Source organism: Eptatretus burgeri, chromosome 4, assembly GCF_056783735.1.
Source record: "Eptatretus burgeri isolate ZD-2024b chromosome 4, Ebu_testis_v1, whole genome shotgun sequence".
In the NCBI taxonomy this organism is placed as follows: Eukaryota; Metazoa; Chordata; class Myxini; order Myxiniformes; family Myxinidae; genus Eptatretus; species Eptatretus burgeri.
In genome coordinates this window covers 123,660,310-123,686,464 of record NC_140964.1, presented here as the reverse complement: position 1 = coordinate 123,686,464, position 26,155 = coordinate 123,660,310, and the positions used below count along the sequence as shown (strand labels likewise).

Sequence of the window (26,155 nt, the reverse complement as noted above, 5' to 3'; positions counted from 1 at the left end):
GTCTTCTTCTTCTTCTTCTTCTTCTTCTTCTTCTTCTTCTTCTTTTTTCAGTATGGCAGCTTGGCTGCCGGGTCGCTGTCATTTTGTTGGGGCGTGACTATGTCACTGATGCTTTGCCCCCATACCAGTACACTGGTACTCATTTCTCCATCCTCGGAAGGATGACAGGCTGAGTCAACCACACCTGGTGTTAATTCAGTGGCAAATGAGGCTCAAACTTAGGACCCTAGATCCCAAGCCGGCAATCCTAATCACTAAGCCAACACCAGGCTTCTACTTTGAGAGGTGAGGTAACACGAGGTGAGCAAAGAGTGTGATAAAGATGGCACACCATAATTACTACAATGAGAGGTGAGGTCACACGAGGTGAGGAAAGCATGTGATTTGCCACACCACTTATTTGGACAGTTGTTTGCTGATGCAGATAAACGAGTAACGATGCTGGGGAAAATGGTCACACTCAATTGGTCAATGCCGAGATCAACCAATGTGTGAAGGAAAAAACAGACACACCCAATTGGTCAGTGCCGAGATCAACCAATGTGTGACGGGAAAAATGGGCATTCTCAATTGGTCGGTGCCGCAACCAAACAAAAAGTGAATATTGCTAAAGGCCCTGTCACACCTTGACAATTTAGCCAGCGTATGCCCGACGTATGCAAAATTTGGCTTAAACGCTGGCACATGTCGAATACGTTATGGGTAAGTTTGTATACGTTAAGAGCACACTGGCATACGTCGTAGTACGCTGGCTTTTTTGTAGCACGCTGGCATACATCTTTGTACGCTGGCATACGTTGTAGTACGCCGAGGTGTTAGACAAATTTTCCATGCTTGAAATTTCCCGACGTATGCCAGCGTATGACTCACACGTTCCGCATACGCTTGACCATAAGTTGTAGGCACGTTACGCGATCGTTGACACACGTTACTTGTAAGTTACTCATAAGTCGAAACACGTCGAGGTAATGTTTAGCGTACCCGAAACTTATTTCTAACCTATGAGTAATGTGTTGTAGGCACGTTACGCGATTGTTGACACACGTCGACACACATTACCTGTACGTTACTCGTAAGTCGAAACACGTCAAGGTAATGGTTAGCGTCGGTGTTCCAGACTCCCTGTTTTTTGGGGGTTTTTTTTGTTTTTTTCTTCGGTATGACGGTGATGTTGACACTTCGATTTCTCGTGCGGTTCGTTGGTATAAGTTATCTATATCTGATTAAAACGTTCTGTGTACGTTACTAATACGTTATGCATACCTCCAACACGTTATTATGTGCCCAAAACTTAAAAAAACATCAATAGTTCAGTGTACGCCAGCGTTTTACATGCATTTTGAGACCTTGCCATACGCTGGCTAAAACGTCAAGGTGTGACAGTGCCCTAACATAGCTCCAGTCGCACAACTTCTATTATTGTAATAGACTGTAAACCTTCCACTTCCCCCTCCATCTCCCCATCCCCCCACACTTTACTACTCAGGATGAATCATGCTGTAATCCCAATTGGATCGTGTCGGCTCTTCCTGAGTGTAAATACCGTATCCAAGTTTTTCCATCATTCATCTTGTTTATTATTCTTCTTCTTTCCATTTGTCATTGACTTCGTTTCATGAAAGTGGTATGTAAAAGTTACTTCATCTTATTATTAGCAAGAATACATGGGATGTCATCATAAATAAGGAGTTGAAGTCATAAGGAACGATATATTGATGCTGGATAAATATGTTGAGAGACAGGGGGTTCTCTTGGGCCAGAGGCAGGGGCTTATTTAGGAAGACTGTAAATGTGACATTTCTCATCTCGAATGAGATTTTCCAATCCAGATATTGGAATACTCGATCTCTCCATGATTGTTTCTTTTAACAGAAGAGTAAAGTGAAAGGCAGAGAATACACGAATATCCGTTACTCTGCAGCTGACCTTGGGTGTCCGGAAGGGTCTTTTCCACCACCGACGCCCATCCGTCTCTCTGCTCTGTGAGTCACCTTTAAACATTGCATGATATACTTTCCTCTGGTTATTCTCCCGTCGCTCCATTTACCTAGCCCTTTGTTCACTTTGATGGCAAACACTTGTGGTTCGCTTGTGTTTGTTTATTCATGATTTCCAAGTCAAAAAGTAAGACCTTTCTACGGTGGGACACCGCTCAATCATGCTGATGTGTTCCGCAGTCTAATAGAAACTAACGGGAATAACATATTTCTGTTTCGCACAATCTTGCCCGAGATACGGTACATATTGTTTGTTCCATAATAACACTTTGATTTTTAGTTTTATACGATGGTATGTATAACCGTATATAAATGAACATGAATAATGATTTCGACAAAAAATAGAGTGAGGGCAAATTAAAAAAAAAAAATACCAGTTGATTGTCCGGATTTTTTTTTTGAAAAAAAGGAAAAAGGAGAAGATCCTTTTTATTTGTTACTAGCAAATACCACCCGTTGCTGCGCCGATGGGTCAATAAAGTGGGTGGGAGGGGGGAAAAAAGAGAGGGAGAGAGAGAGAGAGAGAGAGAGAGAGAGAGAGAGAGAGAGAGAGAGAGAGAGAGAGAGAGAGAGAGAGAGAGAGAGAGAGGGGGCAGGTGTAGGGTGAGAGGGTGAAGGGGAGGCAGAGAGGATGAAGAAAGGGAAATTAGGGAGGTGGGGAGAGCGACACCTCACCAAATGTTGCTATTCACTGTGGGAGAGAGGGGCGTGTGCGTGTGTGTGTGTGTGTGTGTGTGTGTGTGTGTGTGTGTGTGTGTGTGTGTGTGTGTGTGTGTGTGTGTGTGTGAGTGTGTGAGAGTGTGAGAGAGAGAGGGAGAGAGAGAGAGAGAGAGAAACACACGTACACACACACACACACACAGGTAGAGGCAGTGAGAGAGCGACAGAGGTGTGGGAAGAGAGTGCTGCATTTTATGAGGGGGGAGTGAGGAGGGGACAGAGTGAGAGAAAATGGTGGGGGAGAGGAGGAAAAGAACAGGTGAGGGGTGGAGGTGGGGTTAGCAAAGAGAATGATATGTGACGCTTAATGACCAAACACAAAAAAAACGTGTCAGAACAGCTGTACACACAATGACACAACAGACTGTACACATAACAACAGAGTTTGTAAAGTAATCTGCTGGCACATCTGCATATACATTGACATTCCAGTTCCAGTGAACATCAAAAATATTGCATCCAACCACATATCATACTGATGTACAACAAAAGAGAAGAAGGCATTGCTGATTGAGGTGTTAATACCAGTGATTTTGGAGTAACGATGCAGAAATCAAGAAAATAACCAAATACCAAGATATCAAGAATGAAGTGAAAAGATCCTGGAAGCTGAAGAATGCCAAAGTTGCACCAGTGATGACAAAGAACCTCACAGAGATATTAAAAACCATCCCTGGGAATATCACTGCAAATTAACTACAGTTGGAACCCATCCTGGGCTCAGTAATGATCCTGAAGAGAGCCCTCGGCACAAAACTTTGAAAACGGAAAACTTCACAACTTAGTCTGTGAATTGTAACCCCTTACCAAAATGAAAGTGGATACTTTAAACCTGCCCTGGGAGGACTCCATTCCACATCTGAAACCCACATATGAAGATACCAATCAACGACACACACACACTCACACACACACACACACACACACACACACACACACACACACACACACACACACACACACACACACACACACACACACACACACACACACTCTTTGAGACCTGGCAGGTCTCTGTTTCACCTCCTGAAACCCACCCACATGTGGAGATAGCAGGCAGCATCATCTTGCAGGGACACCACACACACACACACACACACACACACACACACACACACACACACACACACACACACACACACACACACACACACACACACACAAAAACACACACACACACACACAAAAAAACACACACACACACACTGCCTTTTATTGGTGTAGATTTACCTTTTTTTTCAAAACGGCCATGAGCTTTTCATACATGACAAATCATGTACCCAACATGCAAGTTGTTTTTTACTTTCCCACCCCACACCCCCCAAAAATTGCACGAGTCATGTACCACACTTGTCAGTTTTCTACCCCAAACAATTAATATGATGTGGGTCATACGTCGCGTCACCTACACTCACTCAGCCTCTTGAAAATACAATCCACAGTTCTAAACAAATATATAATAAATGTATGGTGAATTTTTTTTTTTTAACTCCACACTTCATGAAAATTAAAATTATTGGCTGTGCAAATCTTTCTACATCAATCAACAGTAAACATTTAATACACAGATTTGCATATGTGGGATGTGGACTCACCCGCACTCGCTGGTCCAACTCCCCACTAACAAAATTGAGAAAGCATCACAGAGCGAGCGTTGCCCATGCTTCGTTTGTTTCTAGTTCGTTGTTGTTTAGTTTTTCTTGTGTTTTTGTTTCGTCTTTTTTGTGTTGTTTAGTTTGCATCAGGACAGTAAGGTCACCCCGCCTTTTGGGGAAGGAACCGTCAGTCCACCACGGGGCTATTTTTAAGCAGTGCAGCCATTTCACTGCACCACTACCTTCAGACACAGGTGCGATATTTTTTGGGGGGATGTTTGACAAAATAATGGATAACAGAAAAAAAGGAGGCGGGTTCAAAAAAGGAAGCGGGCGAGGACGATCAAGTGTTATTTTTTATTATTATTTGGCCTAATAAAATCAGTGTAGATGTTGGTACAAAATGTGAATAAACATACTGTGCAATTCCACTCCGACACAATTTATTTCCATTTTCTTAGAGGCATTTTGATGCAAAATTAATGCAAAAAAAATAAAAAATTAACATTGAACTAGAACTGCCACTTTATAACTGCTGGCAGTGATGACCGGGTACCCAGTCCGTCCGCCTTTGACACAACTGATACAACATGAGACTTAAATCATAGTCGCAAAGTTTCGCATTTATCGGATAAGCGGTGCCAGAGAAAACATTATTTAATGGTGATACAAACACAGGCCTGCTTCGAGACGGCGCGGAACAGACGAGTTACGAACCGGGCAGCACAAAGCGTTCAATTTGCTTATTACTGGCGAACAGATTCAAATAATTAAATAATTCTGGCTGCCAAACCGCGTGACCGATCAGGTTGAAATTTTAAACTTTTGTTTCGCATGTGGGCTAAATTACAAATTTGAAGTTTCGTATATATAGAAGCAGCAGTTACAAAGTAAACATTAATTAATATTTATCCTTCAATCCAAGATGGCGGCCAAACTATGTGACTTGTGACGTCATAATTTTCACCACATGTGCAAACACGATCGGAGACGATAACTGCAAATTTTCGCTTCGCTAGGTTAAGCAGTTCCAGAGAAAACATTAGTTAATATTTTTCTTAAAACCAACATGGCTGCCAAACCCTGGGCCCGATCCCGTTGAAATTTCAAACCCTCATTCCGCATGACTGTTCCACCATAAAGGTGATGTTTCACATTTATTGATGCAGTACTTCCAGAGTAAACATTAATTAATATTTTTCCTTCAATCCACTATGGCTGCCAAACGTTGTGTCGTACCTCAAAAGGAGGTGAGAACTTTTTATTCGCCATGGAGAGGCGGTCATAGTGGTGGAGTTGTTTCGCCTGGATCTGTTCAGTCCTTTCAGAGAAAAAGACGTTTAAAGATATTATTTTTCAATCCAAGATGGCTGACGAACCATGTAACCTATGACATCACAAATTTATATTCTGCTTCCAACTGGGTATTGCAACACGTATGTGAAGTTTCGTGTTAATCGGTAAAGGTGCGTTTTTCTATCCAAGATGGCCGCCAAACCATGTGACATGTGACGTCAGAGTTTTTATCACGCGTGCACACACGATGGTAGATGATAATTGCAAACTTTCGATTCATTGGGTTAAGCGGTTCCAGAGAAAACATTATTTAATATTTTCTTAAATACAACATGGCGGCCAAACCGTGTGAATAATCAATTCGAAATTAACAAATTTATATCGCCTACGTGTCCCGAATATAATTCTGAAATCTCCCCTTCATCGGACCAGCGCTTCTGGAGAAGAAGATGTTTGAAGGTTTTAGGGTTTTTTCAAGATGGCCGCCAAACCATGTGACCGATCAAGAAGAAATTAACAAACTTGAGAAAGGACCTCATGGGGAATATATGTGTGAAGTTTCGTCTTCATCTGTCTTGCCCTTCTGGAGAAGAAGATTTTTAAAATTTATTCATTTTCAATCCAAGATGGCTGCCGAACCTTGTGACCTATGATATCATAAATTTAAATTCTGCTTTCCATCGTCGACCCGAACAAGTGTGTGAAGTTTCGTGTAAATCGGATAAGGTCTATTTTTCTATCCAAGATGGCCGCCAAACCATATGACTTCCGAGTTAAAAAAAAATTATTACCATATGCAGACTTGAGGGAGGAAGGCACTTGCAAATTTTCGCTTCGATGGCTTATGAAATTCCAGAGAAACATTATTTAATATTTTTCTTAAATCCAACATGGCGGCCAAACCATGTGACCTATCACTTCGAAATTAACAAACTTGCATTGCATGCATGCCACGAATATAGTTCTGAAATCTCGCCTTCATTGGACCAGCGCTTCTGGAGAAGATGTTTGAAGGTTTTAAGGTTTTTCAAGATGGCTGCCAAACCATGTGACCTGTCAACAATAAATTCACAAACTTGAGAAAGGACCTCTTGGGGAATGTACCTGTAAAGTTTCGCCTCAATCTGTCCAGCCCTTCTGGAGAAGAAGATTTTTTTAGAAAAAACACTAAAAAACAAGATGGCGGCCGAATTACGTCATCGATGACGTCAAAAAAAACATTTTGACGATGAATTTCGGCGTAGATGACGCTCAAAAAATTTCAGATTTTTCCTATACGGCGTTCTACTTGACGAATTTTCACCGGTATATCGCTTCACCTATGAAAAATCACACGTATTCCCCATAGTGAGCTTTGTAAAATGTATCAAACGAAAAATTTTTCCATTGCACGGTTTCCGAAATACAGATGTCCAAAGTTTATCGCTTTTTTCAAGATGGCGACCGCACCACGTGACCAATGACGTCATAATTATAACGTGATTATGCTATCAAAAAAGATACAAACTATGGTGAAAATTTCCTGTCGATCGGACTTTGTGTTCCAGAGAAAATGATTTTTAAAGCGAAAAAGGGTGCAAAATGCCGGCGGAAAAATAATAATAATGCGTAATAATAATAAACATAAGAAAAACAAATAGGGTACCCTGTACTCACAAGGTACCCTAATAATGCGTAATAATAATAAACAGGAGGAAAACAATGGGGTACCCTGTACTCACAGGGTACCCTAATTATGTTGCATGGTCTCTCGCCAAGTGTGGAACTGGCCCAAGATGCCAGAGGCGGAGAGTAAGGCACGATGCCGGACTGCATCAAAAGCTTTAAATATGTCCAGAGAAACGGCCCTGATCTCATGTCTGACATTGAGGGTCTCCATCCATTGTTGGGTGAGTAGAAGCAGCATGTCCAAGGTGGAATGACCTGGTCTGAAACCCAATTGGTGATCTGAGATGAGGTTGTTGGGGAAAAGAGAGATTTCATATCTGCTGTTACTTTTTCATGGATTGAAAATGAACTTCGATGATGGATTCCATAACCTTGATGATGATTGGAAGTTAGCTGATCGGTCTGTAGTTGAGGGAATCAGTTTTTGCACCTTTTTATGGAACGCAGTGATGGCTGATTTCCAAACAGATGGAAGATGACCTAGTGCAAAGGACAGGGTGAAAAGGGCAGAGCAAGGATGTGCAAGACCAGTAGAGCAGGTTTTTAGGACACTTGAACCGATGCCGTCCAGTCCAGTAGCAGAGTCAGAGTCGAGGGTTGAAAGAACCTTCTCAACCTCCTCAGGTACAAAAGATACATGAGTAGTTGGGTATGATAGGGAAGTGGGTAGCAAGAGTGAGGGGTTGGGGACACAAGATTTGGAAGCAAACACAGAATTTAGGCATCCAGCCTTCTCACGAGCAGTCGGCTGTGCTGCCAATTGAAGAGAGGGAAGGGATGGAAGGGGAGCATACTGTGCATGAGAGACAGACCTAACAAGGTGTCACAAGGTTTTAGAGGAGAGACGAGTTTGAAAGTTCATTCTTGAGGTTGGGCAGATGTTGTTTTCTGGGTCACCAGAAAGTGGATACGCATTCATTATGGACCTTTTGGAAAGCACTGAGATCGCCTTTGGTTGGATTAGCCTTCCAGTAAGAGAAGGCAAGTTTGTTTGTTTTTATTTATTTATTTATTTTTCAGACCAACTTCCTCACTATAAGATTTGAGTGTACCATGACAGGATGAAGGGGAGGACAAGCAGGTCGGCAGCGATGGGTCGCCGAGCATGGAAACTATAAGATATAGAGCAAAATGGATGTCATATAGCGGATAGGGAATCACCTTAATGTTATGCATATCAAATCTCATCCAGTTCCATCTACTGATAACTACTCGGTATCCATTTGAATGAAAAGTACCGAAAATGCGGTTTGAAATCGGAAATCCCCAAAGTTCGAGGGGGTGCTTTGGGTGAACAAAGATCTAAATCGAAAATCCGGCTCGATCGTTTGTGCACAATGTATTCCAGACGATTAGTGTGAATTTTCATGACCATCCGACCATAACCCGAGGAGGAGTAGCATTTGGCGCGAGGGCACCAAATGTTTTTAAACAGGGGAACATCTTTAAACATCTTTTAAACAGGAACATCTGTTTTTTAAACATCGATTTGGAAATTCGAGGCATGCAACAAGAAGAGCTGGAGAGCTCTCGCATATTACCGATTTTCGCACTAATTGACCTTTGACCCCTGACCTAAGCAAAATCGGTCAATATGTCCCGAGGTAAAGTTGTAGTATTCATTGAGTACCATGAACCTGCAAAGTTTCATTCGTATCGATGCACTCACCTGGTCGCTAGGGGGCCTTCAATTTTCGCCAATTTTCACGCACACCCTAATTGTAGGGGGTGCTGCGGGTCAAGTATTCCATATATCGCAAAAACCGGAATATATTTGATAGAGCATCACCTGTAGATCATTCATGCCAAATTTCATCACCCTACGTGGGATAATGGCTTTCGGAATTGATTCCGCGTGAACGGTACCGATTGTGAAGGTTTTTCGGTTGTTGCTGGGGAACCAAAGCGTCCCGAGCAACCATCACAATTTCCAAAGCACGAGGTCATAAGATGTACCTACCACCCGAGTTTGGTCAAAATACGCCCACGTTTACTACCAATTATGCTGATGACAAACGAACAAACATCCAAACAAACATCCAAACAAACAGACAGAATTACTGACAATAAGGGTCACCTATTTTGGCGACCCAATATAGTTGAAGATGAGATGGGATGAATCTTTGCATGAGAGAGAGAGCAGGTTTCAGTGGAAGAATTCCCAGGTTGAGTTAACGTTTGTGGCAATCGATATGGGAAACCAGTCCTGAAGATAGATGGCTGCTTACAGTCCCTGCCAATCAACCTGAGTGAAATTCCAGACTTTCCGGCATTGAAGCAACTCTCTGCTAATAGCCAGAAAGCTGTTGACTTTCACGAGCACATGATCAGAAGAACCAACTGGAGCAGAGGATGAGCAAGAGACTTTTGTGGGAAAGTTAGTCATCACCAAGTCCAGAAGGGAGGATTTGGGGAATTCCAGGTTGGAAAGTTCACACATTGAGTCACTCCCATGGAGTCAGAGAAGTCCTTTGCTGAAGTGCCATGGCTGGTTAGACAGGTACCAACACCCAGCCAAGTTACATGGTGACATATTCAATCAACACACGTGAGGATGAGAGAGTTGGGATGTTGAAACGTGATGGAAAGATACTCATCTGGTATTTGTTGCTGCTTACTTGTTTCTTCAACAATTGTGTATTACAGCATAATGTAGTTCCAACATTTTATCCTGTTGCAGATAATTATAAACCAACTCATTTTATTGATGATCATGGATTTGTTGTAAACTCTGATATTGTTGCTTTGGAGGATTTTTTTAATTGATTATTTTTTGAAGACGTGTCGACCAGGCAATTTGGAGCAATTCTATGGATCTGTGCTATCGTTCTGCCAACACGAGAAGATTATGAATCTTTTTTGTAATTTTTTTATTTTGTGTGTGTGTGTGTGTGTGTGTGTGTGTGTCTGTGTGTGATTCATAGAAGTCAGGAGTCACCAAAGGTGGCAGTCTATGAAAATGTGTCCCACTTATCCACAGCTAAGATCATTGGAAAGCTCTGAGCCAGCTCCATCTTCATGAGGTGAGCACCATCACAATGAAGACTAGTTGTTTGAGATGTTGTATGACATAAACTAACTTAATTGAGAGTAATCCTCAATTACAGGTAGTTCCCTCGTACAGGGATTTCTATTTCTGTATTGCCATTGATAGGTAGCCATACATATAAATTAAGGTAATGGTGAACTTTCTTGCTGTTACCAGAGTCTCATAATAGGGCAGATTGAGAGATTGATCAATCGTTTTACAAAATGTCCTCAGTAATAATCTCAGAGGGTGAGCAGACATTAGAATCATCAAAGAAGAGTCCAACTGCATTGCATGCCAACATTGCTGCAGCAGATTTGAAGCGATGAAGTTAACCTTGCACTCATGTGTGTTCATGCCACTTCGTAATGTCAAAAGTAGTTTAGTTAGCCCATCCCTCGCACAGAGGGAGACACGTTTTTGCGTGTGTGTGTGTGTGTGTGTGTGTGTGTGTGTGTGTGTGTGTGTGTGTGTGTGTGTGTGTGTGTGTGTGTGTGTGTGTGTGTGTGTGTGTGTGTGTGTGTGTGTGTGTCCCCGTGTCCAGAGCATAACTTCTTTTTTTTTTACCATTTGAGCTTTTGTCATCAAATTTGCAGCAAACCTTTATTCTGAGAAGATGGAGAAGACGAATCAGTTATTGGATAAAAATATCAAAGGGCAAAGTCACAGCAAGTAGAAATAGGTCTTATTAACCAGTCTGCCCCTGTGAAGCGCGCGACGTCAGGGTTTTGTCATCACTTCTGTGTTTCTTTATTACCTTTGCATTCTGCGAAAGGTTATGTTCTGGTCGGCGTGTATTTATTTATTTATTTATTTGTAATCTTGTGATTCGTATAACTCAAAAAGTATGAAACCGAATTGCATAAAATTTGGTAGGATGATTGGTTATGAGCCAGGAAGCATTCGATTAGATTTTGGGATCGTTCGGGTCAAAGGTCAAGGTCAAGGTCACGAAAAGGTCAAAATCGTCTTTTTACGATAACACGGTCAATTTTTATTCAATTTGCATGCAACTAATGCCAAAATATTCAGAATTCAACGCCTCATCTTGTGATATGCAATATGACACAATGACGCCCATACTCTTGTTACCGGTTAGCGGTCAAAGGTCAGGGGGGTCACGACCTTGAAAAATATGCGGTTTTTGTCATAACGCGGTCAATTCTTGTCCGCTTTACATGAACCCAGCACCAAAATGTTCAGAATTTAATGCCCAATCTTGTGACACAATAACGTCAGAACACATGTCACCGGTTGGGGTAAAATGTCGGGGGGGTCACGCCCTTGAAAAATATGCGGTTTTCGGCATAACTCAGTCAATTCTTATTCGATTTGCATGAAACCAGCATCAAAATATTCACTATTTTGTCCTCCACGCTCTCATGCCAAATAGTACAAAACAGGTGTACTTTTTAACTGTACAATGAATGTTTGTTTTGTTTGCAATAAATAAAGTATTTTTAAAAACAGGAACTTGTGTGTGCTAATACCCCTAAATATAGTATTATACAATGATTGACTTTTGAGGTTGCTACGAGATTACCTTCTCTTGTTGAAACGTTGTATTCACCGAGCTTGCGAGTGAAGACTCGCCAAAACGACGTGAATTGATTGTTGTTTAGTCCGTATCCCCCGAAAGTCGCGGGGGGGGGGTCATGACATTATAGATATGTGGTTTGTGTCATAAGACCATTCATATGAAACCAGTTCCCCACACTCATACCAAGAACAAAAAAGTCGTGGCGGCGAAGGTATGCGCTCTATGAGTGCCCGTTCTAGTTTTATTTATGTACCACTGAGCTTCAGTGTGTTTGTCCAGGTCATTACTTCTTTTTTTACCAGTTGAGCTTTTGTGATCCAATTTTCAACAAACCTTTATTCGGAGTAGTCGGAGAGAACACTAATTGATAAAATTAAAATATCGGTGGATGGAGGTTATGTTTTCTTGTCTGTCTGTGAGCAAGACATCTCAAAATGTTGTGGACATTATCGGACGAAACTTGGTGGACAGGTTTGGTGTGGGACAAGGGTAAATTGATTAGATTTTTGTGAAGATCCAGGATTTTTTAAGTGATTCCTAACCCTAACCTATGAAGATACTTGTTGATGTTAACCTTTTATTTAGCACGATAAAGCATTCATGGAGGAGGTGGATATCTTGTTCCTCATTGCAAATTGTGTTTTTATCTCGGAAATGCATTGGTTTTGGTTTGTTGCAAGTCCTGCCAATGCACAATTCATTAACGGACATAAAATTTCTGAGGTTTCTGAAGCATCCATCTCTGCAGATCTGAAAAATGTGTCATTGGTCAGCTATCCTGAAAAGTGCCAGAAAATCCCTCTGTCCGTCGACTTTCGGATGTTTCAAACCTTTGTTTCTTCATTCGGATTCACAATCCGTCACAACCTGTCTTGGGTGAACCGCAACTCCAAACTGGCCTTGAAGGCTCACTGATGCCTCGTTATTATTTGCAGAGCTTAGTCCATTATCAGCTGCTCACAGCATTTGATGGTATAAGGCCTTTATCCAAAGTCTCATGGAGTTTGATTTCCCGGTGTGGGTTGGTGCAACTACTTCTAATTTTGCTTCCGTGGATACAATTGAGTCCAAGACTTTCCATGTTCATTCAAAATTTTCAGCACAAGCCCGAGTCTCAAAGCCACTGCAGGCAGGTTGGTGGACTCCAATTTTTTTTTTCACCTCACTTCTATCCTTGCTCCTTCTCGTTCCTCCCCCTGCTACCCAGGTGGAGCTACATTCTCTTCCAGAATTCCACACCTGTTTGCCTTCCCCAATTCCAACATGAATGCACAGCTACATTCCTTCATCCCTCTATTCGCTCACCTGTGTAAGTATCTACCTATGTTGGTTGTCAGGTACCCCTCCCTCTAGTCTTTCGAGAGTGCTGCTCATCGTCACCTCGTGTTTTCTCCCATACCCACACCTGCCTGCTGTCTTCTACTCTTACTGTTCCTTCCAGTGCCTCCCCACCCCTTCCCTGGAGCCTCGATTTCTGTTTCTTTTAACAATGCCTTATGTCCATCTGCATGGAGTGAGAAATCCAAACAGGTATTTGAAGCAAGTAGCTACTTCCTGGAGCAATTAATCAGGTGTACAACTTGGGGAGATAAAAAAAAAACATCCTCTCAATATCAAAGTTAAAAAGAACAACGTTTGCTTTTCTTCTGCTAAGAAAAAAGGATTTACGGGAAGAGAAATCCTTCAATAACATCTGCGTTCCTTGGCCGAGGTGGCTTTCTGATTTGTCAGCCTTGGCTTGTGCATTTAAAAAAAAAAAATTGGGGGGCTTTGCATTTAAAAAATCCTCCAAATCATCTGAATGTTCTGCTTTCTTCCGATGCCCCAGGGTGATATCCTCAGCCGGAGGCTGGCATGAGGATAGCCGAGAGATATGCACACTTGCCTCTGAGCTATGTATCCTGTGTTTAAATTTTGACCCAGCTCTAAACTGCCATCCGTGGTGTTTCACAGACAGGGTGAGGCATCATTCTGTATCCCGTGCCTCGTATGGATGTTAGCATGGGTGTTCCGTCTGCCAGCATGAGTTGGTGGACGTTAAGGATTCCACACGTCCCTTTGCCTGAGTGTTATTTTGGATGGAACCGTGTGTTTGGCAGTGTGTTGAGGTTATCACCAGTGATGGTTAGATGGCCGATGAGCAGGAATAGTAAAAAGGCCTTGAGAAGGTCGTTGGAGTTGCACATTACATTCATTACCAGTGGACTGTCATGAAAAAAAGGCAAGCACAGAAACGTAGAACGTGGCAATAGTGACTTGCATACAACTGTCTTGCTTGAGACATCAAGACTGCAGTGTTCACCCCACGTTGCCAAGTGTGCCCTGTGAATTGAACTCTCTGAGGGGGAGGTCTTCATGAGGACAGAAACGCACATGGAGCATGCACACGCCATGCTGAACATTTGCTTGCAGTGTCCGCGTCCCAAGCTGAGACAATGCCGTGTGAAACCCCCTATATTGGGCTAGATACATTTTCTTCACAGCACCTTATCCAATCGTTCTCTGTGGGATAATGCGGCACAGTTTACAACGACCGAACCAAGGCTTTCATTGTCCCCATTCTGTAACTGGCACAATGATACGGAAGGACAAGTTCTCTCTCAATTCCCATGCATCTTTCGAAGGTCCAGGGAAATGTGATGAGAAGTTGAAAATATTCAAGAACTATCGGTGATCTTTTAATGGATGTGAATTGGACACACTTTCATTTTCAGGAATGGCCAAAAAGCTGGTATAGGGTACAGGCCTTGGACTGTAAGATATGACGACTGTCCGCACCGATGTTGTCACTCGACAAAGGGCCAATCGAGAAAGAAAATCCTCACAAACATTGTGCTTTCTCTGTGAATAGTGGCAACAGATGGAGAGAGAAAAAAGAAGCTCATCTACCATGAACTTCATTTGTCAGATAACAAGGACAAATGTGTCTAAGAGCAGCATCCAAAAGGTTTTGTCGGCTAAAAAAAACAAACAAAAAAAAACAACTTCCGATATTTCGTCACGTGCCTTGATTAAGCCAATAGCGAGACCCGTCATAGTGTATTTACGTATTTACGAAATATAGTGTATTTACGAAATAAATAATGTATTTACGAAATTACTATATATTAAATGGAATAATATTTAAATAGTAACATGAACTTTTCTAAACTTTAAAGCAAATGTCTGAATATATTTAAAAGTTCATGATAGACGCTCTCAAAAGGCACCCTCAATGTGAGGATGTGTACAGGTGTTTAGTATTTAAGGAGATCCGGATCGTGTAAATAAAAGAGCCGAGTCCGAATATCAAGGTTTTGTCTTCACAAGAAGAAGAAGAAGAAGAAGAAGAAGAAGAAGAGCAAGAAGAAGAACAACACCGAACTTTCTATGAGCAGCGCTCGCTACGTGAGACTCTGCTAAAAAGGATATCAATCACTCTCGCATTTATATTCCACTTTCACATCTGAATCCAATGTATCAAAATATGATCGTCTTGCTGTCCTCGGACGTTGCAATACTTCATTTTAAACTCGAACAGCAGTGGATAGAGCGTATAACTCCACCAGGCTGAACAAGTTTACGTTGTGTATCCCACGAATAAGCTGGATCTGGATCCGGACCTGAACCAAAACCAAATTGGCTTGTTCTGTCACCTATCCAACTCATCCACCAAGTTTTGTAAGAACTTGTCCATAACTTTTTGTTGTGGTCTATGTCATGCTATGTCTCGTTTTTGGTCCCATCTCTCAATGGTGAACGAATTCAAATCCAAATCCAAATCCATCGGGACCATACTCTGTACAGAGCATTGGTGCTGCCGAAGCAGTCTTCTGGGCTATTGGGCACAATCCTAGATGGGTCGCCACTCCGACGCAGGATACTTGAATGACTCAATCACCCCAGCAAACTGGTACTCATTTTGCCGACTTCGGAAAAATGACAGACTGTCAACCCCACCTTGTATTAATTCAACTGCACAGCGGGATTTGAACTCAGGACCCTAGGATCCCAAGCCCAACACCCAACACAAGGCAAATGGTGAACAATCACGATGATTTTTTTTTTTTAAATGCTCATATCTGGAACAGATCTTCACCAAAATGGAATTGCTTCTTCTTTGGCACACGCCCGATCTATCCACCAAGTTTCATCCGAATCCGTTCATAACTTCTTAAGATAGCCTGTTCACAGACAAATCGACAGACAATCAGACAAACAGACAGTGGTGAAAACATTTACTCCGCCCACCTTCAGTGGCGGAGGTAGTGAGGTCTACATGCCAATCATTGCAAATTTTGTACAAGTCTACAGAGCATTGACGTGACCATTTGTTGTCACAAATGTCACATGTATTCATTAATGGCGGCCTGGTCAATTTATGGTCCAAACTCGTGGCATCGATCCAACTCCCCTACACCTGTGGGTGTATGTCACATGCTCTACCTTCTTCCAACTTTTCACGTACATGGTGCCTCCCATTTGCTAAACTGCTGTCCTCCAGAAATGTCAAGTTTTACCAATGTGTATTGAAACAAAGATGGTTGGTGATCATCAAAGTGCCCTTTCGGGAAGAATTGTAGTGTTTGGTTGGGGATGAGGTTAAATATCCCAAAATTCATTGCAAACTGTTCAGGGATGCTGCATAAAGGGCAACCGACATGTTGCATATGTAAAGTGGCTTCTTCCTCTCCCCCCCCTTTTTCTTGACTGTCCTTCCTCACTCTAATTTTAACCAAACCTCTTTTCTTTTTCTCCTTCTTTGTCCTAGTTCTGATAGTTCTTTTCTCCCCTATCCTCCCCTTTGCCCTTCCTTTTCTCAGATTTTGAAAATATTTTAATCTTGCCTGCCCCCCCCCAACACCCCTTTTACAACGTTTTCGGTGGAAAATTGAATAATGGAAAGCTTAGCACACCTTGCCCAGCACACTTGGCAGAAAAGAAAAAAAAAACAGCACCACAACAGCTTCAACATGTCGTGACATTGTGTATGATAGTGACACGTCATTCAGGCTGAGCTTTCAACGATCAACAGTGGGCTATTGCAAACCAGCAAATGGTCTTCCTGAACAACTGTCATTATTATAGAGTATAGACCATTTGACGTCACTGGGTTATCACAGCAATGGACCTGTTCACCTGCTTGACTATAAAGCGGTGAGTGAGCAAGGTGTCACTGCACGCAACCCGACTGATATCGGACAAAAAAAGGTGAAGATCTCAACATTATACCAACTGGAACATCAATTAATAAATATAGATTGATGATAGCCAGGTGAGGTCCCTGACATCTGCAATTCCTTCGTGGAAATGCACTGCCCATACCAAAAGTTCAGATTATAGCGTATTAAGGGTTGGGTGCATGGTCTGATTTGGCTGCATATTGTTTTTCAGCAACTATATGGATCAGTTAAAAGAAGGCCAACATTTTGAGTCCAATTCATAAAATAGCAAGTGTTGCTTTAGCAAAAATATATTTTAAACTCTTACAACTTGGCTGAGTCATTGAATGAGGTCATTACATCACCACACAATCCAAGAGTGATGATTAGGTGCAGCACTGCTTTGTGATGTCATTGGATGGAATCAACAATGTTTTTCTGATATTTCGAGTGTCAACCCTTTGTCAGAAAAGAGCGTCAATGCTCTTCTTTTCTCTCTGTTGAAGGGTTAACAGCCAAATTGTCAGTTTCTCCTTGCTTCCCATGGTGGTTAGCATACCTCTATCAATGTTCTATTAATGCCATCCATTGTGCTACCTGTCAATATACCTGATCAACACGAGCCTTCACGAAGCAAGACCAGTTCTTCCTTCTGCCAATATCGTTGTTACCTTTTGCTACCCATCTCATCCATATTTCATTGTCATGCACATTCATGTTGTCAATTCACCAACGGTGTCACTCTGATTGCGTTGGAAATCAGGAAAATGGTGTCCCATTGCCTGTCCTGGATTTATTGTTACAACTTCTTCTGCACAGCTATCATTCATGCTCTCAAGCTGAACGTAACTGCAACGTAGAACTTAATATGGCAGATAAATAGAGTGCACATGACCATCTGGCAGGTGAAAATGGTTTGAAAAGGGCAAAAATAGTTGCAAAAAAACCCCAAAAAACGTTAGCTCTTAAGCAAACAGGCCCACTCCATGCATATCATGTGTTACACACAAAAAGCTGCAGCGAAAATGTCCCTCAGGGCTTCAATGTGGCATTACACCACCATCTCATGTCATCCCCCATCCGTGGCAGTACGCCAACTGCAATCTTGCACCGAGTGGCAGTACATCACCATCTCATGTCAACCCCTCCCCCCCCTCACCCCCCATCTCTACCATGCAATGGTTTCGACCCTGCTAAATTCCTCCCTAACCCAACCCACTTGCCAGTTATGGCTTCCTCTCCTCCTTTCTCTCTCTCTCTTTTATTTCAAGTTAATTCCCTTGTTTATTGCCACACTGACAGTATATATGCCTGGGGTTGGCTTAATGGTTAGGGTGGTTGGATCCTAGGATCCTGAGTTAAAATCCCACTTGGCTATTGAATTAATACCAGGTGGGGTTGACTCTGCCTGTCATCCTTCCGAGGTCGGCAAAATATGTACCAGCATGCTGGTATCCTGTGTCGGAGTGGCGACCTGTCCAGGATTGTGCCCAATAGCCAAGGAGACTGCTTCGGCCACCAATGCTCTGCACTGAGTATGGTCCCAATGGATGGATGGATGACAGTGCATTGTCTTTTTGCCTTCTGCCACCTCATTCTTCCCTGAGCCTGGATTTTGCATTTTAATAAATCGATTTGAAATGCATACTTTGGGGAATTCATGCCACTTCCCTCATCACATCTCATCTCTGTGTTCATGAGATGTACCATGTGAACCATGCTCATCATGACTCATTTATTGGTGCATTTCCACATGACTATCATGTAAAAAAGCAAAATGACAGGATGGAGGGTACTTCCTGACAGCAGGATCATGCACCACAGGTGAATGTAGGACAGAAAAGTTACAAGCAGAGAGAGTTTTTGAATGTTGTTTAAAAAAAAAAAATACTCAATATCAAGTGTGTCTCTTGCCTGGTCTGTTGGTCTGCAAGGTGTGTCCCTTGCCCGGCATTGCTGCCAACAGTGTTGGAGTCAGTGAGCCACCATTAGTGAAGAGTGAAAATTAGTAACCAGGCTAATTGCGTGGAAATGCCAGCCAACCCCACCTCTCGATGGTTCAAACTGGAAACTGGCTCCGTGAGAAACCAGGTTAACCGAGCTCTGACTGTTGGGGGGTATATGCACCTTGGGGTTTCCTTCCCTTTGGTGTATGTATGTTGTTTGTGGTGCCTAACCCAGCCCGTTCTCCAAGGACTGTAATCCAAGGTTTTCACTTCAGGAGGATGAACGATCGTACCGGTCGGCTACCACTCGAATGGATCTTTGTCAGTTGGGGTCTGTGACTTCCGAATGACGTTGCAGTGATCACATCAACAGCATAACGTTTTTGAAAGTTGTATTGAAATAAACAGATACAAAATCAAATGAGGAAGTTCACCATTACATACAGTGTCCAACTCCAATTCCTGCTTTGGATTGTTTCTGCCCAGTATCCCTGTTCTGCTGGCTCAACTCACTTGTGTTCACCTCGTCCACCAGGGCTGTCGGACGATCGAGTCCTGTCACGTCATGTTGTCCTCTCTCATGTGCTGGCCCTCTAGGATTGGAATTATTTTCCGATACTCAAGCTTAATGAGTTTTAATCAACCTGATTATGATCAGGTCCATGTGTTAACAACTACTCTGGACATTAACACCTCGTTTGCCCATCAGAGTTAAATTGAGCATGAGGATGATCGAAACACACATCTCATCACCTCCCTCTCAAAGGTTTATGTAGTATCACAGAACGATCTCATGCCTTCCAGTAACTGTGGTTCTTGTTCATGCTGGAAGTTTCATCTGAGAACGTTCCAACATCTTCATGAATCTCACCAGACAGTTTACAATACAATACTAGCTTGGCTGATGTTGGCTCAGTGGTTCGGGTGGTAGCTGCGGATCCTCGGATCTTAAGTTCAAGCCCTGTTGGCTGCTGAATTAATACACCAGGGGGGTGACTCAGCCTGTCATCCTTCTGAGGTCTGCAAAATGAGTACCAGTGTGTCCTGGAAGAGGGGCACTGCATCAGCGATACAGTTGCGCTTCCAGGAAATGATAGCTACTGCGGCAGCTAAGCTGCAATACGCATGAAGAAGAATAAGAATAAGAATACAATACTGTGATATATAGTCAAAATTAGCTCATTGCATCAAGCAGTTTATATTATGATTTACTGATCTATGCTAAACAAAACTTATAACATGTAACTGTCAATTTTAATCGTTCATTTACAGGCATTTACTTATGCTGACTCACAAATGTACAGGCATTTACTAAAGCTTACTCACAAATACTACAACATCTAACATTTAATTAGCACTGGCCTTCTGGAAGAATATCCTCCAGCCAACACTGGGTAACATCAGGAGCACCTTGATGTGCCCTCCTTCATACATCTACAATTAATGTCCCAGCACCACAAGCATAGTATGCCTGTGCAGGCATTGGAAGCCAGGCAGATGAATTTGTATCCTGACAGAAATGGCTGTTGAAATGAATGAAGAGTTCCATAGATTTTTGACAGGCAAGTCCTCGACCTACTAATATGTTGCTCAACCCGCATCTCACCCTGGAGCACTCAATCGATGATGAGTTACTGAGTGAGTATCTTGGTTCTTGAATCTCCTTATCAGGTGGCTCTATGCCTGAGCTCAGAAGAAGAGCTGCCTTTGCTCAATCTTTCATGGGATCACTCTCCAACATTTGGAAAATCCCCATCAACCATTACGCAAAACTCTGGCTATACAGTACACTCATAACCCCTATCTTCACCTATGGCTCTGAAACTTAGGCTAGAACTGGCACCATGAATGCCTGCATTAATGCTTTTGATGTGAAAGCTGTTTGAAGAGTCGTTTGCACGAGGAGGCAAGATCCCATCACTATTGCTGACGTGAGACAGAGCTGAGTACACCAACTTAGGTGATCTGACCGATTGAGTGCAGTTAATGAAATGGAAGACCAAGAAGGAACCCGAAGAAGTAATGAGCAAAGATGGAGTCATCAGGTGGAACTTGGATAGGATTCGGGTTTCAGCTGTTACTCCACAACCCTCAAACCTATCCAGGCGCAGCCAAGTGAACCCGACAGAAAAACTTCTGCAACAATTCACTTCTCCTTTGAGAGATAAATGATGAAAGACAGGAATATAGTAAAAGAGGTGAAAGAGAAGAAAAGCAATAATTAGAATGAATAAAGAGAATTGTGAAAAAATTAGAAAGAAGTGAAAGGAACAAAGAACAAAGATGTCGGGAAGAACCCGGACATATAGATTTCAGCAGTTACTCCCCAAGCTCAAACGCAGCAGCACACGATGTTGTGAACATCTCTGCCACCATCCTGAATGTGATGCATCTATCTCCCTCATGACTCTACCACCATCAGACTGAAGGAGACCTCATATGTGTTGGAAGAACACAACAAACCGACAAATCAACACCTGTAGGCCTGTCTCTGGAGGATGCAAGAATAAATGCGCTCAATCAAGAAGACTGCAGGAGAGTTATAGCTGCAGTCAGGTCACATTGTGACATGCCGGAGGAGTGAGTGCTGTTGAAGTGTGGCTTGTGGAAGTTTCTGGAGCTAAGTATTTTGAATCTTCATCATTGGTGGTCAATGACTGTCTCTCCTGTATTTGCGATTGTACACCATTCCTGATTTTCAAAGATCAAGTGGATCTAAAAATGCCATTTTTATCCAAAACTGCTTCCGGTTCCAGTTCTTGAGTGACTATGGCGGTTGTTGTTCAGGGTCTCTGCCAACTTTCTCAAGGATAAGTTTTCCGGTCGTTGTTGTCGCGTTTTTACTGTTATTTTGTTATCTCTGTGTTTATTGTGTGTTTCTAATTCGGTCTTGTGTTAAAACTTGTGCTAATTGGTGAGTATTCATCGTCTTTTCATATCGGGTTTGTTTGAAGCCTCCCTTTCTTCCAGTCAGTGTGCACGATCTGTTTGTTGGATTTTCTCCTCATCACCTTCAGTTTATAGCTCACCTGTTTGAAGAACAGAGAGCTATAACGATGCCCCCAGCGTGAGCGTGAGCGTGAGCGTGAAAATGTTAACGTTTTTGGTGCAAGTTATTTGCTATCTAATGTTTTTATCTACCACACTATTTTTTACTGATTAAAATATACAAATACATATATTGCTTTAAAATTATTTGGATCAGACTTCACTGCAATGCTTTATAAAAAATATTATTAGACTAGTCTTTTAAAAACAATAAATGTATAAACAGGCGAGCATTGGGTGGTTTTGACACCAACTCTCTGGTTTAATACATGTTTGTCTTCCAATCGTTATGTTTTTCCAACTTCAGTGCAAATTCATCCCACCTCCTTAAATCTACCTCCTCCTAACTCCTCCCCTGATATACCCCTACTTACTCCACCAATCTTGCCCCCTCCCCCATCCTACCTACTCTCTTTGCTCCCCTCCATTGCCCTCTGCTTTAATAACAGCTCCCCCTCTGTTATCCCCAAACTGTATGGTTTTCAAACATCTGTGGACTCCGTTCCAACCAAACAAGTATCTCACTCTCTCATTCAGCACACTCCTCAATATCTCAAACATGCTCTCTCTTTCTTCTCATCACATCTCCTCTCTTCCCAACCCCCAAATTTTGTTCCTCCCCCTGCCCACTCCCAGCTTTACAATACCTCCACCCAGTCTCATCCTTCCTTCTCTTCCCAACCGCCCAAATTTTGTTCCCCCCCCTGCCCATTTCCAGCTTTGCAATACTTCCACCCATTCTCATCCTTCCCATCTCCCCACCCCTCCCTTCTTCCTCCTCTCCCATGACTGTGCCTGCTCTCATCATCTCCGCTCTCTCTCAAAGCTTCCCTCTCATCCCATCCCGCCATCTCAAATCAGCCGCCTCCTCCCTCTTCAAGGAAAACATTACTCTCTTCCCCTCCCCCAAGTTTCCTCCTCACCTCTCTCAAAAGCTCCCCCCACACCTTTCTCCCTCAATTCTACCCTCTCACCCTTCCCCTTCAAATCTCTCCCCTCACACCTCCTTTTCTAATCTCCCCCATCACTCCCCCTTCTCAAAGCTGCCTCCCATCTTCCCATCCCTACAAATCTCATCACACCTCCCCATCTTCCCAACCCCTCAAATTTTGTGCCTCCCGCTGCCCGCTCCCTTCCTCACCATACCCATGACCAAGTCTCATCCTTCCCCTCTCCCCACTTCTCTTTCCTTCCTCCTCCCCTCTACCTCAAAGCTTCCCTCTCACTCCTCCCTCTCAAACCAGACACCTTCTCCCTCTTCAAAGCAAATTTCTCTCTCTTCCCCCTCCAAGCTTTCCCCTCACCCTTTTCAAAATCTCCCCCTGACCCTTTTCCCTCAATTCTCCCCCTTGACCATTCTCCCTCAATTCTCCCTCCTCACTCCTCCCCTTCAAGTCTCCACCCACCCCCCCCTTCTCAAAGCTACCCCCCTCATAACCACAAATCTTCCTCCTTCCCCAACCATCTCTCTTCAAGTCATTCCCCCACCTCCTCCAATCTCCTACTTCCCTTTGCCTCCTCTCTTATTAGTCTCCACTGTGACTAATCCCTTCACCACCTGGCCCTTTGTCCTCCTCTCCATCCAACCCTCTCCTCGAGCTCTTCTGCAATCTCCTACACACTGTCAACAACTCTCACTACCTCCACCTCACCTTCCTCGTCCTACCCTACCCATCTTCTCCCCTCCCCTGCACCCAAAGTCACCTCCCCTCCCTCTTCCTTAACAGTGTGGGCTCAAACATCCGAGACCTTCGCTCTAACCTGACTGATCTCTCCATACAGGTTGCCACTGACAAACCAGACATAATCTGCTTAACAGAAACTCTCCTCCTTCAAGACATCTCTGACTCCTTAGTTTCTCTCCCTGGTTATTCCCTCCTCCAGTATGATAGACCTGAGCCTCGCCCTGGCGGCAGAATTGCACTCTTTATCAAAAACTCCATTCCCCACTCTGTGTGCACCGCCCTCACTCCTCCATACCCCCAGGAATACCTCTGGCTCTGGCTTCCCCTCTGCTCCCACCTCTTATTTATATGTGTGTGCCATCCACCATACAGTGATGACTCAATTTACGTCTCGCTCGCAGAAAATATGGACCAACTTCTATCTTCTCATCCAAACTCTCTCTTCCTCATTTGTGGTGACTTCAATTGTCATCATACCAGTTGACTCAGTGTGGGTACCTCTCTCAACTGCCATGGCACTTCAGCAGAGGATTTCTGCGACTCATTGGGATTGACACAATCTGTCAACTTCCCGACCCGGTTCTCAGCCAATGGTACTCCATCCCTTCTGGATTTCATTTTGACCAATTTCCCAGAAAATGTCTGCTGTTCTTTTTGCTGCTCCAATTGCTTCATCTAACCATATTCTTGTTAAAGTAGACATCTCTCTGACCATTATTGGAGAAACCACTCAGTGCCGATGAGTCTCGCATTTCACTCAGGCCAACTGGCAGGGACTTCAAGCAGCCAGCAAACTTTGAGACTAGTTTCCCATTTACACTTTTTTCCGACATCAACTCATCCTGAGATCGAGTTAAGTAAAGTCTGTTTCTTGTATATGTTCCCCTCTCCAACCCCTCCCTGACCTCAAATGGCCACACAAGTGACACTGCATGTGAAAAGGCTGGATGCCAAAACTCTGTGTTTGCTTCGAAATCTTGTGTCCAAAATCCATTGCTTTCTGTAGCCACCTTACCCAGTCACACCCAGCTGATCCTGGACTCTGTGTCCTTTTATCCTGACAAGGTGGAGAGCTTGCTGTCAAACCTCGACTCAGATTCTGCAACCGGTCCAGATGTCATCAGCCCTCGTGTCCGATAAACCTGCTCTGCTGCTCTTGCTCACCCTCTCTCTGTTCTATTCACCCTCTCTTTTACTCAATGTCATCTGCCATCTGCCTGTAAATCAGCAAACATGACCGCTCTGCATAAAAAAATGTGCAAAAACAGATCCCCACAACTACAGACCAATCAACCTGCTCTCAATCATCAGCAAGGTCATGGAAGCCATCATCGCTTCCGACATCAAATCCTTCCTCTTCTCCAATGGCTTGATTTCCGATCAACTATTTGGATTCAGACCAGGTCACTCCACCCTGGAAATGCTGCTTCTGCTCTCCAAACATTGGATGGAAATCCTCAATGACAGACATGAGATCAGAGCCATCTCCCAAGACATATCGCGTGCCTTCGATGCGGTGTGACACCCTGCCCTCCTCACAAAACTCTATTCCTTTGATATCCAAGGACATCTCCACTCATGGATCACAGACTTCCTCGACTGTCACAGCCAACGTGTGGCCCTTAATGGAATTCTCTCATCCCCTCTTCCTGTCCAGGCTGGAGTTCCTCAAGGCAGTGTTCTAGGCCCTGTTCTTTTTTTGGTTTTCATTAACGATCTCTCTCACTCTGGAAAATCCTCTTTATCTCTTTGCTGGTGACTCCACCCTCTGCCATGCTATCTGTCATCCCTCAGATCGGAAAACAGCAGCCTCTTCACTCTCTGCAGACACAGATAAAACTAGAACGGGCACTCATAGAGCGCATACCTTCGCCGCCACTACTTTTTTGTTCTTGGTATGAGTGTGAGGAACTGGTTTCATATGAATGGTCTTATGACACAAACCACATATCTATAATGTCATGACCCCCCCCCGACTTTCGGGGGCTACGGACTAAACAACAATCAACTCACATCGTTTTGGCCAGTCTTCACTTGCAAGCTCGGTGAATACAACGTTTCAACAAGAGAAGGTAATCTCGTTTGATGCTGGTTTCATGCAAATCGAATTAGAATTGACTGAGTTATGCCGAAAGCCGCATATTTTTCAAGGGAGTGACCCTCCCCCTGACATTTTACCCCAACCGGTGACATGTGTTATGACGTCATTGTGTCACAAGATTGGGCATTAAATTCTGAACATTTTGGTGCTGGGTTCATGTAAAGCGGACAAGAATTGACCGCGTTATGACAAAAACCCCATATTTTTCAAGGTCGTGACCCCCCCTGACCTTTGACCCCTAACCGGTAACAAGAGTATGGGCGTCATTGTGTCATATTGCATATCACAAGATGAGGCGTTGAATTCTGAACATTTTGGCGTTAGTTGCATGCAAATTGAATAAAAATTGACCGTGTTATCGTAAAAAGACGATTTTGACCTTTTCGTGAC

General features: G+C 43.2%; 1 protein-coding gene across 7 annotated transcripts in view; it reads left to right on the top strand.

Moving 5' to 3' along the window:
• The window catches only part of LOC147029029 (tyrosine-protein phosphatase non-receptor type 11-like), a 136,345-nt gene that overhangs the window by 98,510 nt on the left and 11,680 nt on the right, over positions 1–26,155 (top strand). The window contains exons 14-15 of one of the 7 annotated variants that reach the window (XM_085876149.1): positions 1,873–1,982; positions 10,208–10,299. The exons of 1 other annotated variant lie outside the window; for it this stretch is intronic. In XM_085876149.1, coding sequence (XP_085732275.1) covers positions 1,873–1,982; positions 10,208–10,298 — 201 coding nt within the window. In that variant the 3' untranslated portion in view covers position 10,299. Of the gene's footprint in view, positions 1–1,872; positions 3,923–4,452; positions 4,898–10,200; positions 10,300–26,155 lie in introns of those variants that run through there. 5 more of the 7 variants (XM_085876151.1, XM_085876150.1, XM_085876152.1 and 2 more) reach the window with 5 other exon arrangements.